The sequence below is a fragment of the Hippocampus zosterae genome, chromosome 4 (assembly GCF_025434085.1).
Source record: "Hippocampus zosterae strain Florida chromosome 4, ASM2543408v3, whole genome shotgun sequence".
Classification (NCBI taxonomy): Eukaryota; Metazoa; Chordata; class Actinopteri; order Syngnathiformes; family Syngnathidae; genus Hippocampus; species Hippocampus zosterae.
In genome coordinates this window covers 26,276,480-26,289,574 of record NC_067454.1, presented here as the reverse complement: position 1 = coordinate 26,289,574, position 13,095 = coordinate 26,276,480, and the positions used below count along the sequence as shown (strand labels likewise).

Sequence of the window (13,095 nt, the reverse complement as noted above, 5' to 3'; positions counted from 1 at the left end):
CATCCTTTCCAGTTTCATTCATTCCCTTGTTTTCGGAACTTCTAGCCTCATGTAGTGTGTGGGGAGCAGCTTATCCACAGCCCCTACATGCAGTGCCTCGCCTCTCTGGCAGTGGGACTCCACCTGGACCATCTCCTGTGCTGCCCGCCGGTGCCGCCTTCTCTCCGACACTGCCCAGCCGAGTCTGGCTCCGCCATCTGGAGTGCCAGTGAATGGGCTTGGCTGGACTGCTTCTCTACAACAGTGAAGGCAGCAGAGGCTCTGGCTCGGGGTGCGAGCTTCCCCGAGTCCTTTATTGTTCCCGACCTGGAACCCGTTCCCAAAGATGAAATGGCTCTGCTCATGGTAAGCGAGGCTGTTCATGTTTGTTCTACAATACATTTCGCAATGTAACTTATGCTGAGATCAAAAGAGCATCTCAATTAGTCTTGTTTCTGCTGTGTGTCTTTCCAGGACAACACTAAATGGATCTCTGGTATGGATGAACAAATCATGTCCTGGGCTACCTCTCGACCTGAGGTATTTAAATTGTGAAAATGGCACAAAACAGCTTGTAATTATTTTACTAATGGTAATTTTTTAATGGCATTTTATTTGTCACATTTTCACTAAATTTGCTTGTTGGGTGTTTCCAGGACTGGCACCTTGGAGGGAAATGCGATGTGTATTTGTGGGGTGCTGGACGACATGGCCAGTTGGCTGAGGCAGGCAGAAATATCTTGACCCCAACCATTGCCCCTTCCTTTTCTCAGGCGCAGCAGGTGTGCATATGTAACGTATATGGCTCTGTCAAACATAACTCCGGTGTAATTGTGTGACACTTTGAACGGTTTATTTTTGAATCCGTGTTAATGCATTACTGTCACAGCATCAGCTTTGTTGAGGCCAAGCATTCCCTTGGTACAGTTAGGTTCAAAGGAAGTGCCTCAGCAAGCTTCGGTTTGTCTCAACCAGGGTTTGGAAACGTTTTGTGCTTGCTGCATTTCATTGGACAGATGGTCCGGCCTATTCGTGTATGTAGTAGTTAAAACATGTATGTAAAAATTCATCCATGCATCCCAGCAAACTTTGAGAGAATGCGGGATTCACCCTCAACTGGTCGCCAGCCAATTGCAGGGCATTCAGACGCACATTCGCACCTATGGAAAATTTTGAGTCTTAAGTTGACATAAGATGCATGTTTTTTGTTTTGTTTTGGGGGTTTTTTTGGATGTGGGTGGAAGACTCGGTTCTCAGAGATCCACAACAGCACAGAGAGAACATGCTAACAATGCCAGAGCCCGGATTGAAAACCCTGAACGCAGAACTGTGAGGCTACCGCATCTGCATGTAAAATTAAGACAAAATAATTTATTCCCAACCATATCTAGAACTCATTTAATAATTAAACAGTCCTTATATAAAAAAATTCAAACAAAAACGTTTTTCTATAATAGTTTGTATTTTATTTAAATCAAATCAATTGGTTGGTGATGGACATTTTCAGTCAACAATTAAACAGTTGGATAAAAACGCTGCCCCCGACCCCACCCCCTCTCTGTCCCAATATATAGAATCAGATGAATTTCCCTCAATGTTGTGTATTTATAGCATATTAACTATATTACGCAGGGAAAAAAAAGTCTGTTTTTCCCTATAATGTTTGATACATCTACATACAAATACAAGTGCAAGCCGATATTTGAAATCTACTTTCTGGTCGTCTGTCTGTGTCTCACTCCCACCAGGTTGTGTGTGGTCAGAATTGCACCTTTGTTATGCAGCCTAACGGGACTGTGTTGGCTTGTGGAGAGGGCAGCTATGGCCGTCTGGGACAAGGCAACTCGGATGACCTGCATGTTCTCACCGTCATCTCAGCTCTTCAAGGTGGTGTTAAATCATCCATTTTATCTGTGCGAGTTTTCTCGTAAGATGAATTGTAAGTGACACTCAAATGTCTGCAATTGGTTATGATTCGTTAAGAAGAGGGTTTAGTTGGGACTTACGAGAGGTTTTCTTTTCCTGTAGTTACTTATTAGTTACTGTTAGCGTTGACTGTGTACATTTCATGGTGTTCATCAGGTTTTGTGGTGACCCAGTTGGTAACATCATGTGGGAGCGACGGCCACTCCATGGCGCTGACAGAAAGCGGTGAGGTATTTAGCTGGGGCGATGGTGACTATGGCAAGTTGGGCCACGGAAACAGTGACCGCCAACGCCGACCAAGACAGATTGAAGCTCTTCAAGGAGAAGAGGTGGTGCAGGTCAGTCCTCTCCCAAAGTCACAAGAAGTACATTGTATTCAGTCACCATCCATCACCCCGTCCTCTGGTTATCCGTGGTTAGGTTGCAGGGGCAGCAGCTTTAGCGGGGAATTCCAGACGTGTCTCTTTTCCCCAGCCATTTCTCACCACACTTCCTGAGCCATCTTAAGGCATTGCCAGGCGAGCCCGGAGGCACGGCCCGCCTTTCCATTTCAGTTCCTCGACTTGACGTTGCTTTGAAATTGCAGTTTCTAAAGCATTGATACTGAAATCAAAGTTAACCGCATTTTAAATATTATACAACATAGGATGTAATTTTTTTTTTAAAGCTTTTTTTCCCCCATTCATTTCAAACAATTATTTAAACAGTACAACAAAAGCAGAAAAATGTAGAATAACAGTGAACAGCTAAAAAAGGGACCCCACAGGAAGAATGACATATCAATTGGGACACGTACGATTTTTTTTCATGCAGTGTGAACAGTGGAATGATTTTCATCAAATCCAACCTGGGCCTCTTTCGTATGTGAATATAAATCTGATATGTATGTGATGCGTCTGCAGTATGAATGCTTATCCGACCTATACATCATCAAAAGCCCAATACGTGCTCCCCGCACATGGCAGAGAGACTCCAGACATCATCCGTGAAACTGCAACGTTGTTTCGACAAACAATTAGCTTTACATTTGACTTTGTTCCCACTTAAAACATGTACCATAAATGTTTGTGGTGATGGTCATTCAGCCCTGCAGACAGTTCATTTATTATGCATGGCAGTGACGTTGCGTCATCTTTGAGACGTGTCTATGAAAAAGAGAGTGAAAAGGAGTGTTGCTTCATATCCCCCAAATGTTTCAACCTATAAAAGTGGAGAAAAACATCTGTTTACAAATTATAGACCAATATCACTACTACCACAATTTTCAAAAATATTAGAAAAACTATTTTCTCGCAGACTTGATAGTTTTATACAAAAGCATGCGCTGTTAAGTGAGAATCAATATGGCTTCAGGGAAAAACGGACCACCTCAATGGCAGTTATGGAGTTTGTGGAAGCAATAGCCACTAATATAGACAACAAAGAATTTACTGTTGGGGTTTTCCTAGATCTAAAAAAAGCTTTTGACACAATAGATCACAGTATATTATTGAAAAAACTAGAAAGATATGGCATTAGAGGTGTAGCTTATAAATGGATAAAAAGTTATTTAGAAAACAGATATCAGTACGTGCAACTCAACAATAAAAAAACGAATCAACTGAAAATCACTCACGGAGTACCTCAGGGGTCAGTGCTTGGTCCAAAACTATTCATCTTATATATAAATGATATCTGCAAGGTCTCAAACTATTTAAATGTGTCCTATTTGCTGATGATACAACTTTCTACTGTTCTGGAATAAATCTGAAACAGCTCCTGACAACCGTAGAAAACGAATTAAACAAATTAAAAAACTGGTTCGACAGAAATAAATTGTCACTTAACCTGAAAAAATCGAAGTCAATTGTTTTTGGCACAAGACCAATCAAACACCAAGCTAAAATTATGGTAAACTCAATTGAAATAGAAAGAGCGTATGAAACCAAGTTTCTCTGATTAGTAATAGACTCAAAACTATGTTGGAAACCACATATCGATAACGTAAAAAGAAAAATAGCCAAGACCGTAGGGATCCTCTGCAAAACCAAGGAAGTGCTAAATAAGAGATCCTTGTACACATTATACACTTCATTATTATTACCATACATGACCTACTGTGTGGAAATATGGGGAAATGCCTGCAAAACAAACACGCTCCCTATTCTCAAACTACAAAAAAAAGCAATTCGAATTATTAATAGATCAAAATATACAGAACCCACAAATCCACTATTTATTAAATTAAATACGATGAAATTTTATGACCTGGTTGACTTTAAAATCGCCCAATTAATGTACAAAGCCCACAATAACCTGCTCTGCCAAAACATTCAGAAGTTTTTTGAAATTCGAGAAAGCAACTATGAATTAAGAGGTACCAACTTATTCAAAAAACTCAAAACAAGAACAAACATCAAGCAAAGAAGTGTATCTAGCAAAGGTGTTAATCTGTGGAATAATCTCGAAACGGACCTAAAAATGAGTAAATCGCTTGCTGAGTTCAAAAACAAATTCAAAAAAATAGTACAAACAACCTACACCAATCAGAGTTAAAATGATAAATACTAAACATAAAATATAATGATAAATCAGAACTAAGTTGATAAATAGAGAAAGGTATTGCAATATCCATTATGAATACAAGAGAAAATTGACACAAGAGTGCCAGGGTGAGGATGTATATAATCCCGATACAAACCAAAAGTTGTGAAAATATCACGGTTAAGGGTAAAGTATGAGCCTTAATGGAGACTTCTTATTACTTTTTCTTTTCTGATTGATATAAAAATGATTTAGTAGATATAAACACATAACGGGGTAGGACTAGATAAGTTTTTTTACTTCATCCTACTCCCTTGAACATAATAACTGTGTTGAATGAAGACTGATTTCTTTCTTTTACTTTTTTATCTACCTTATTTTCTGTCAAATTATTACTGTATATGTTTTATGTTCAATAAACAAACCAAACCAAACCTCCTCCCACCTCGCTACGCCTGCGATGTAATATGTTAAAACAAGCCCCTACGCGCAGGACCATATTTACTTCTGTAAACACTGTGCCACGTGATGTCATTTTTTTTTTTGTTTCACTTAACTCGACTTCATGCTTTTTTTTGTGCATGCCTGTCACATCACGGGTGCTTAACGTTTACATTAGAAATCACATTTGTTTTTATAATGCGAAAAACTACAAAACAAAATCGGATTTAGCAAAAAAAAAAAACAAACAAATGTGAGTCAGGCATCATACCCTGCAGTGTGATTGTAGCCTCAGCATAGCCACCTTGTTTTGGAGCCCTTGGAAGGGGCTGCTGGAGACCTTACTTACCGAGGACCCCTCATTCAGCGGGAGGACTTCACTGCTCAAGTGGGCAATAACAGAAAGACCTGGAAGGATTGAACTCCCTCTCCCCGACCTGAATCAGAGTGGCGATTTCTTATTGGACTTCTCTGCTTGCCTTCGACTCAGAACATCCTGGGTCATTGCAAAGTCCTCTTAAGTGTCACTGGCGCACCTTCCAATGGGGAAGCAAACTCTCAGGCAGGGCTAGGGACTGCCGGTTCCTCAAGAGCCATACGCTGCCTGTTTTAGATCTCTCTCTACTCCACCACACTTGATTCAAATGATCAGCTCATCAGCACGCTCTGTAGAAGCCTGAAACTGTTGAATCAGGTGTGTTGGAGCAAGGGGCGATCTAAAACAGGCAGCAAATGGCTCTCGAGGAACTGGAGTTCCCTACCCCTTGTCACAGGGCCTGGAGGTGCATGCATTCACATATGGTTTATTTGTTTTTTTCTGAAAAATGTTTCCAAGTGTCGTGCATCATTCCATTCAAAGACCCCATACGTCTGACATAATCAATTCAGCCATATGTCGCTGATTATAGCCTTTTTTTTCTTTCTCTGTAGATGTCATGCGGCTTCAAACATTCAGCCGTGGTAACAGCTGATGGAAAGCTTTTCACTTTTGGCAACGGTGACTACGGCAGACTTGGTTTGGGAAACACTTCTAACAAGAAGCTGCCAGAGAAGGTCTCGGCTCTGGAAGGATATCAAGTTGGTCAGGTCAGATTTACCGACGGCAAAATTTATTTTGCGTTACTGCCGCCGGTGTCAACGCCGCTTCTACCACTCTTTAGGTTGCATGTGGTTTGAACCACACCTTGGTGGTTTCTGCTGATGGAATGATGGTGTGGGCTTTTGGTGACGGAGACTATGGCAAACTGGGACTTGGGAATTCGACAGCCAAGTCTTCACCTCAGGTTAGGCTTGCTTGACGATCTCAACAGCACACATGAGAGAGAAGAGCGCACTCGTTTGGTGTTACAGTCGCCGATGTGCTTGTTCTTCATTTGAATTTTCAACCCCTAGAAGGTGGAAATGCTGTGTGGAATTGGCATAAAAAAAGTGGCTTGTGGAACACAGTTCTCTGTGGCTTTATCAAAAGATGGGAAAGTTTTCACATTCGGGAAAGGTATGTTCAAATGATGTTTATGTTACACTCAGTTTTCAATAGTTGCAGAATAAAATGTGTTCTTTTGGATATATTATTAAAATGTATCAAAGTGTGTAGCGATAAATACTTTTGAAGGTTATCAATCTTTTTCCTCATTTGTTTTTTTTCCCAAAATATTTGCTATCTTCTGCTCTAGACCGCCTGATTGGTTTGCCAGAAGCCCGGGCAAGGAACCACAACCGTCCCCAACAGGTGCCGGCTCTGTCAGGGATTCACATTCAGGATGTGGCCGCAGGGGCCGAGCACACTTTGGTTCTCTCGTCCACGGGAGACGTTTACACGTGGGGCAGCAACTTAGAGGGCCAGGTAACCCGCTGAAACCCTCACGGAAATGCTCTCAATGACTTCCACTGTAATTTTGAAAATACGCTTTCATGTTTGTGTATAATCCCCGTTTTATCACTTTAGCTGGGTCTGGGCCACACCAACCACGTAAGAGAACCAACCCTGGTAACGGTGCTGCAGAACAAGGGCATCAACCAGATCACGGCTGGACGCTGCCATAGTGCAGCGTGGACTGCTCCCTCTGTGCCCCCCCGAGCACCAGGTCAGCATACACGCACGACTTGACTCTCACGCCGCATTAGTTTGAAATACTTTGACCAGAAATCGAAATGCAGCTCTTTTGTTATTGGTCCGATTTTACATGATTTGAAATCAAAGATGTAAGAATGAATGTGGACAGAGGTCCCAATTTTTTTCCTCCGCTTGCAAATCTAAATCTGTTTGTGAGCTCTTCCACTTTGTTGAGATTACCCGTACGCCTCACGGGTGTACATCAAGATGCTAATTAGTGCGCATGGGGGCCTGAAAATGTGCAGTTTTACAGCATTGTGCATGTCAAAAACAATCTTTGAATTCGGCTCATGGGCAATGCCATTGAAAACAAGTGTTGCGTTTATATTTGTGTTCTGTATTAAAAATAAAGGTCGTAAAAGACCACAGTATCTTTTAAAAAGACAGTCAAGTCTCGAGATATTAAAATGATATTCGAAGATCCCATATTTTATAACTCTCAAAAAAAAAGGGGTAAAAAAAGAACACAATACAAATGAAAGCCATTAAACACATTAATGGGTCTCATGAAGAACAATTACAGCCAGACATTTCCACAAATTTATAAAATGCCCCTGGGACGACAGAACAGGATGTAAAAAGTTGGACAAAAGGGGGTGTTTGGTTACCCTCGATTAGGCTGACGGACGAAAACCCACTTCTGTCAGTGCGTAGTTTGTCACTCATCAGCGAATCGGACCTTATGTCAGTCAGATGAATGTCCACCTGCCTATTTCTCTCGTGCTTATCCTCAATCCGGTTGTGGTGAACTCGAGCCTCTCCTAGCCAAGTTTGGGTGAAATGAGAGGTACATTAAATTGCTGTGTTTTACAATCAGGGTGGTGACGTGTGTGCTGAAAATTGTCAAATGGCACCAGATTAAGGTGTGTCATTGCGCATTTGGGTCCAAAGCATTTTGTATCGTATTCTGTTTTGGGAGTTGAGCGGTGTCGAGTTGTTCGAGAACAATTAATTCCAACAAATGACTCACTTCATGAACAAATCCGTTGGTTTCTTCGTTCAATTGAACTCAGTCTCAAGTGTGAGAAACTGCATCGACCCTGATTGAGCGCAGAGTGGCTGCCAACGAGGCAGCGAGCTTCCTCGGGCGTCTCTGTCTTGCTTGGCCGTGGCTATAAAAGGTCCACGTTGCAAAAATGATTGGGGACCTCGCTGTCCCAGGGAACTGTGCCTAATCAGTTGACCATGTCATTAAGTTCATCCAGTGAGGTCGGTTTGAGAGGCAGAGCAAAATTGCTCCTCATTTACGCTCATCCAAAAAACATCATACCTCGGTTTTCGACCATAATCTGTTCCAGAAGGCTGTTCGAAAAGTGATTTGTTCAAAATCCAAAACTATTTTCATGATTAGGGGCTAATACACTATGCAGAAATAACAAAAAAAATTATAGTAAATCATAACAAACACGTCTGCTCACAATGAACGTTACATGAGGAAGCGTCACTTCCTCGTGTAAGGAAGCTGAGAGGAAACGAGTGGCGTATTCAATTTTCGGTCTTAATCTAAAGCATAAAAATCTCTGATTTTCGGGTCGAAATCCGATTTGGTCGACGTTCGAAAACCGAAGTTTGACTTTACTATATAAATAAAACACATGATCCATTCATTCTTTGAAGATAATATTGAATATACTTTTTTGCTCAAAGTAAGCCTTGTTTATAAAATTATCGGTCACTAGGATGGTAGTTGGTGACACAACTTGTTTTTGGTGGTAATTGGTTTAAAGGTTTGAGAACCATTGGCCTAAAAAAAAAAATGTAGTCGCTGATCAATTTTTCTCATCCACTCAGGCTGACCTGTGCGCAAAAAAATGTAGTCGCTGATCAATTTTTCTCATCCACTCAGGCTGACCTGTGCGCAATTTATCTTTCGTCTTTCAACTGACACTTGCCCCGTCCTCAGGCTCTTCAGTCCCTCTCCAGCTGGGTCTGCCTGTGGCTGTCCCCCCGCAGTACGCCGCGCTCAAGGAGGTCAGCATGGAGGCAGTGAGGGCTCGCCTACGCCTCCTTTATCACTTCTCCGACCTCATGTACTCATCCTGGAGACTTCTCAACCTCAGTCCAAACAACCAGGTATTGGGGGCAGGGGGAACCCCTACACACATAGAGACACACAAATATTCCTGACATCTTCATACAGATGCCAAATAGATTTTTTGATGTTTTACCTTTTTGATTGCATTCAAATGACAATTTGTCTCAAATGAATTTTCCTTTTGTTGTCCAACTGCCATTCTCTGAAATGTGAACCCAAAATGTCCCAGCCCTCTCCCTCCCATTTTCGTTAACTCATTCACACCCAAAGACGTTTTTAAACGTCTTTTCAGACTTTTTCGTCTAGAATTGGGTGGTACTGAATGAGTTAAGAGAAGACATAACAATGTTTTGACAATTAAGATGTCTGATTTGCAGAGCTGCACCTCCCACTACAACGCAGGAACCTGGGGGATTGTTCAGGGCCAATTAAGAGCCTTGCTGGCCCCCAGAGTCTACACTCTACCCTTGGTGCGCTCCATTGGCAAAACCATGGTGCAAGGCAAGAACTACGGTCCCCAGATCACTGTCAGGCGAATCTCCACCAGGTCAGTCAGTACTTTGATTTGTGGAGTAATCCCCCTCCTTGCTTTCTTTCTCACGACTGAGTGTTGTTTTTTTTCTCCATCTTTGACTGTTTTTGCAGGGGACGGAAGTGTAAACCCATCTTCGTGCAGATTGCGCGACAGGTTGTGAAACTAAATGCTTCGGACCTACGTCTTCCCTCAAGAGCCTGGAAGGTCAAGCTGGTGGGCGAGGGAGCTGACGACGCCGGGGGCGTCTTTGACGATACCATCACAGAAATGTGTCAGGTATGGCGCAATCGCCCACTCGATTGATGCGTGTGTGTGATCGATTGTCCGTCTCACCTCGTTGGTCTCCAATCGGGTTCGTAGGAATTGGAGACGGGTGTAGTGGATCTGCTCATCCCCTCCCCCAATGCCACGGCTGAAGTTGGCTACAACAGAGACAGGTGAGGCAAAACATCAATCAAATCTCTGATTATTTTTATTACTTTAGACAAGAGAGCCCGACCGATATGGGATTTGGGGGCTGATGCGTTACCGATATTGGGGCTCAACAAAACACGATAACGGATACAATGGCCGATCGATGAAAAATGCACAGTGCACGTGATGTGAACTGTACTTGAACACGAATTCTTATAATAACCAAAGTATGAGTCAAGACTACAAATTCACACAAACAGTTCAGCAATATTAACTCTTTCATTCCACGAGACGTACTTGTACGACTTTTTAAAATTAGGCCCTGCCTACCAAGGACGTACATGTACGTCTAAGTCTTTTTTTTGCGTCATAGAGAGGAGGAGGGTCTGATCTGACAATCTGTGAATGTGAATAAGCCGTTTGCATTGTAAATCATGTAAAAGGCGATGATCAGCAGGTGGCAGTGGTGCCTCATGTGCTTGAAATGAATGCTTTTACAAAAAAGCTATTTTTCTCTGATTTTTTTTTTTTTGCCCAGGAATCGCCATTTTCATGAAACTTAACCATTTTTTAATGCCGATAGCTGAAGAATGGAAAAACGATGGAAACAAAGTTTTTTTTTTCTGCTGAAGGAAGAGAGTCCAAAATTTATTTTGGGAGGCTCCATGTTTCGATAGCATTAGAAGCAAATGTTCTGTGGGCCTTGCAAGATCAGTCAGAAACGCTGGCATTGAGGGGGTTGCTCCAGTGAAAATGGCTGGGATTGAATGAGATAAGGCAGAATATGGAAATGAACCGTTTCACATACCTTTATTTCACAAAACATTCTTGAACATGGATGCCTGAGAAATTAACAATTAAATCCAACGGTTTTAGTGACTTGTAATACCTGAGTGACTAAATTGACAGCAGAACTGTTCACGAGTCCAAGGTGGGTCTTTTCCAAGGTTCCTCCTCAACCCGTCGTCCTGCTTGGATGAGCACATGCTCCAGTTTAAATTTCTTGGCATCCTGATGGGCGTGGCCATTCGCACCAAGAAGCCCCTGGACCTTCACCTGGCGCCTCTGGTGTGGAAGCAGCTGTGCTGCATCCCGCTGCTCCTTGAAGACCTGGAGGAGGTGGACCTTCTTTACGTGCAGACGCTGAAAAGCATCCTTCACATCGAAGACAGCGGCATCACTGAGGACAATTTCCACGAGGTGGGTCGATTGTGGGGAAACTCCAGTCGTACATTTTCTTAGCAAGCGCAGCCGCATCGCTTTCCGAAACAGCACGTTTGATATTTTTACACATCAACTGTCTTTGTTTGCGTGAAGCTGATACACGACACTCGGATTTGGTGTTGATTACAAACCAAGCTCGCTTTCCTTCTCGGTTTTCCACAGCTCTCTTGCAGACCTTGTTTTTTCTTCCGCAGATCGACGTTTTGTACACAACCTACGGTCGGCTGGGATTTGCTTTTCAATTCCAAATTTTCCTCCACTCTCTCACCCGTACATTATTGATGAAGCCACACAACTTTTTCCCCCACCACTATTGCATCACTCAAATTTACTGGCTCAAATAGCAAATCCCAAGATCACCCCAAAGAAAGCCCCGATTATGTCAAAGCCAATGATGTTTGCCCGTCCACTCCCGTCCCTGAAGATATTAAAGGACTGCTGTTAATTCCTCATATCTTGCCTGGTGGAAACTTGGCCCCATTTTGGGTGTTAAAAAGCCAAACTTTCAATAACATCGAAAGCTGTCTATCGCTGAGTTTTCATTCCAGTTTTTGGGGAAAAAAACCCCAAACCAAAAACAAGCAATTTCAATGAAGGGCTTGTCGATGTTTCTATTGATGATTTTTTTTTTTTTTTTTTTGCTTCCAAGGCATAATTTTCGTCCTGTTACGTGTTACCTCATAATTGTCATAAAATATCTTCAAGTGTTCTCGCGACAGGGCGTGTTGAACCGTTGAGAGGTAAACAAGTCAATAGGGTGGGCGCTCATGCCAAACTCATTCAAACCAAAAACATTTTTCCATCGCACTTTGGCGATGTAATCCCATAACGATACACCTCGAAATCCACCTCATGAGTGCGTGAAAGCTTTTATGCGATATTTGTGTGTCTGTGTTTGTGTATGCACAGAGAGAGAAAGAGAGAGAGAGATGTATATATTTATATAGATATGTTTTGGTGACAAAATATTTGAATTTGAAATCCTTTCAATGGCGTAAATTGAGTTACGAGCTTCATCACGCAATGAATTAAACCCTCAAGTCAAAGAGCACTCCAGTCAAAACATTTTTTTCCACTTTTCAGATGATTCCTCTGGATTCCTTTGTGGGTCAGAGCGCAGATGGCAAAATGGTGCCCATCATCCCGGGAGGAAACAGCATCCCTCTCACATTCTCCAACAGAAAGGAATATGTAGAAAGAGCTATCGATTACCGCCTGCATGAAATTAATCGCCAGGTGAGGATGTTCATGTGGTCACTGAGCCGAATGAAGATGATCGACCGTGCCTGAGCGTTAGAAGAATGTTACCCAGCCCTAACGAGATGCCACCCCGCCGCTCTTGTTAGGTGGCGGCCGTGCGCGAAGGCATGTCCTGGATCGTGCCGGTGCCGCTGCTGTCCCTGTTGACGGCCAAGCAGCTGGAGCAGATGGTGTGCGGAATGCCCGAGATCTGCTGCGACGTTCTGAAGAAGGTGGTGCGCTACCGAGAGGTGGACGAACAGCACTCGCTGGTGCAGTGGTTCTGGCAGACCCTGGAGGAGTTCTCCAACGAGGAGCGAGTCCTCTTCATGCGCTTCGTGTCGGGACGCTCCAGGCTGCCCGCCAACACGGCCGACATTTCGCAGAGGTTTCAGATCATGAAAGTGGACAGGGTGAGTCCATGGTTATTGATTCGCATCATTTCGGGCGCAACCGTTCGGAAAAATAGTTGAAAGGGTTTTATCTCCCCCCCCCCCCCCCCCCCCAATATTGCACTTCCCCCTCTCCCCCATGGTCCTCATCCCATGTATTTCACAACAAACACCAGCATTAAATTAATCTGTATTGCAAGAAAGAATGTCATATTTATTATACATATGAAAGTATATACATATACCTTTTGGTCTTAGAAGTTAGGCTTACGCT

The 13,095-nt window shown here is 42.8% G+C and overlaps 1 protein-coding gene and 1 long non-coding RNA gene across 5 annotated transcripts in view; one reads left to right on the top strand and one right to left on the bottom strand.

Annotated features, from left to right (window-relative positions):
• The window catches only part of herc1 (HECT and RLD domain containing E3 ubiquitin protein ligase family member 1), a 93,196-nt gene that overhangs the window by 78,425 nt on the left and 1,676 nt on the right, over nt 1-13,095 (top strand). For all 4 annotated transcript variants that reach the window (XM_052063817.1, XM_052063816.1, XM_052063818.1 and 1 more), the window contains exons 62-78: nt 46-345; nt 454-519; nt 636-761; nt 1,728-1,866; nt 2,062-2,243; nt 5,800-5,955; nt 6,030-6,152; nt 6,262-6,364; nt 6,543-6,712; nt 6,815-6,953; nt 8,886-9,055; nt 9,395-9,564; nt 9,663-9,828; nt 9,913-9,989; nt 10,914-11,166; nt 12,274-12,426; nt 12,537-12,842. In XM_052063817.1, coding sequence (XP_051919777.1) covers nt 46-345; nt 454-519; nt 636-761; nt 1,728-1,866; nt 2,062-2,243; nt 5,800-5,955; nt 6,030-6,152; nt 6,262-6,364; nt 6,543-6,712; nt 6,815-6,953; nt 8,886-9,055; nt 9,395-9,564; nt 9,663-9,828; nt 9,913-9,989; nt 10,914-11,166; nt 12,274-12,426; nt 12,537-12,842 — 2,799 coding nt within the window. The remainder of the gene's footprint in view (nt 1-45; nt 346-453; nt 520-635; nt 762-1,727; nt 1,867-2,061; nt 2,244-5,799; nt 5,956-6,029; nt 6,153-6,261; nt 6,365-6,542; nt 6,713-6,814; nt 6,954-8,885; nt 9,056-9,394; nt 9,565-9,662; nt 9,829-9,912; nt 9,990-10,913; nt 11,167-12,273; nt 12,427-12,536; nt 12,843-13,095) is intronic.
• LOC127599850 (uncharacterized) lies at nt 8,630-8,953 on the bottom strand. Its single transcript, XR_007962200.1, has 2 exons — nt 8,835-8,953; nt 8,630-8,779 (listed from the first exon to the last, which is right to left on the bottom strand). It is a non-coding gene; the product is annotated as an uncharacterized LOC127599850 (long non-coding RNA).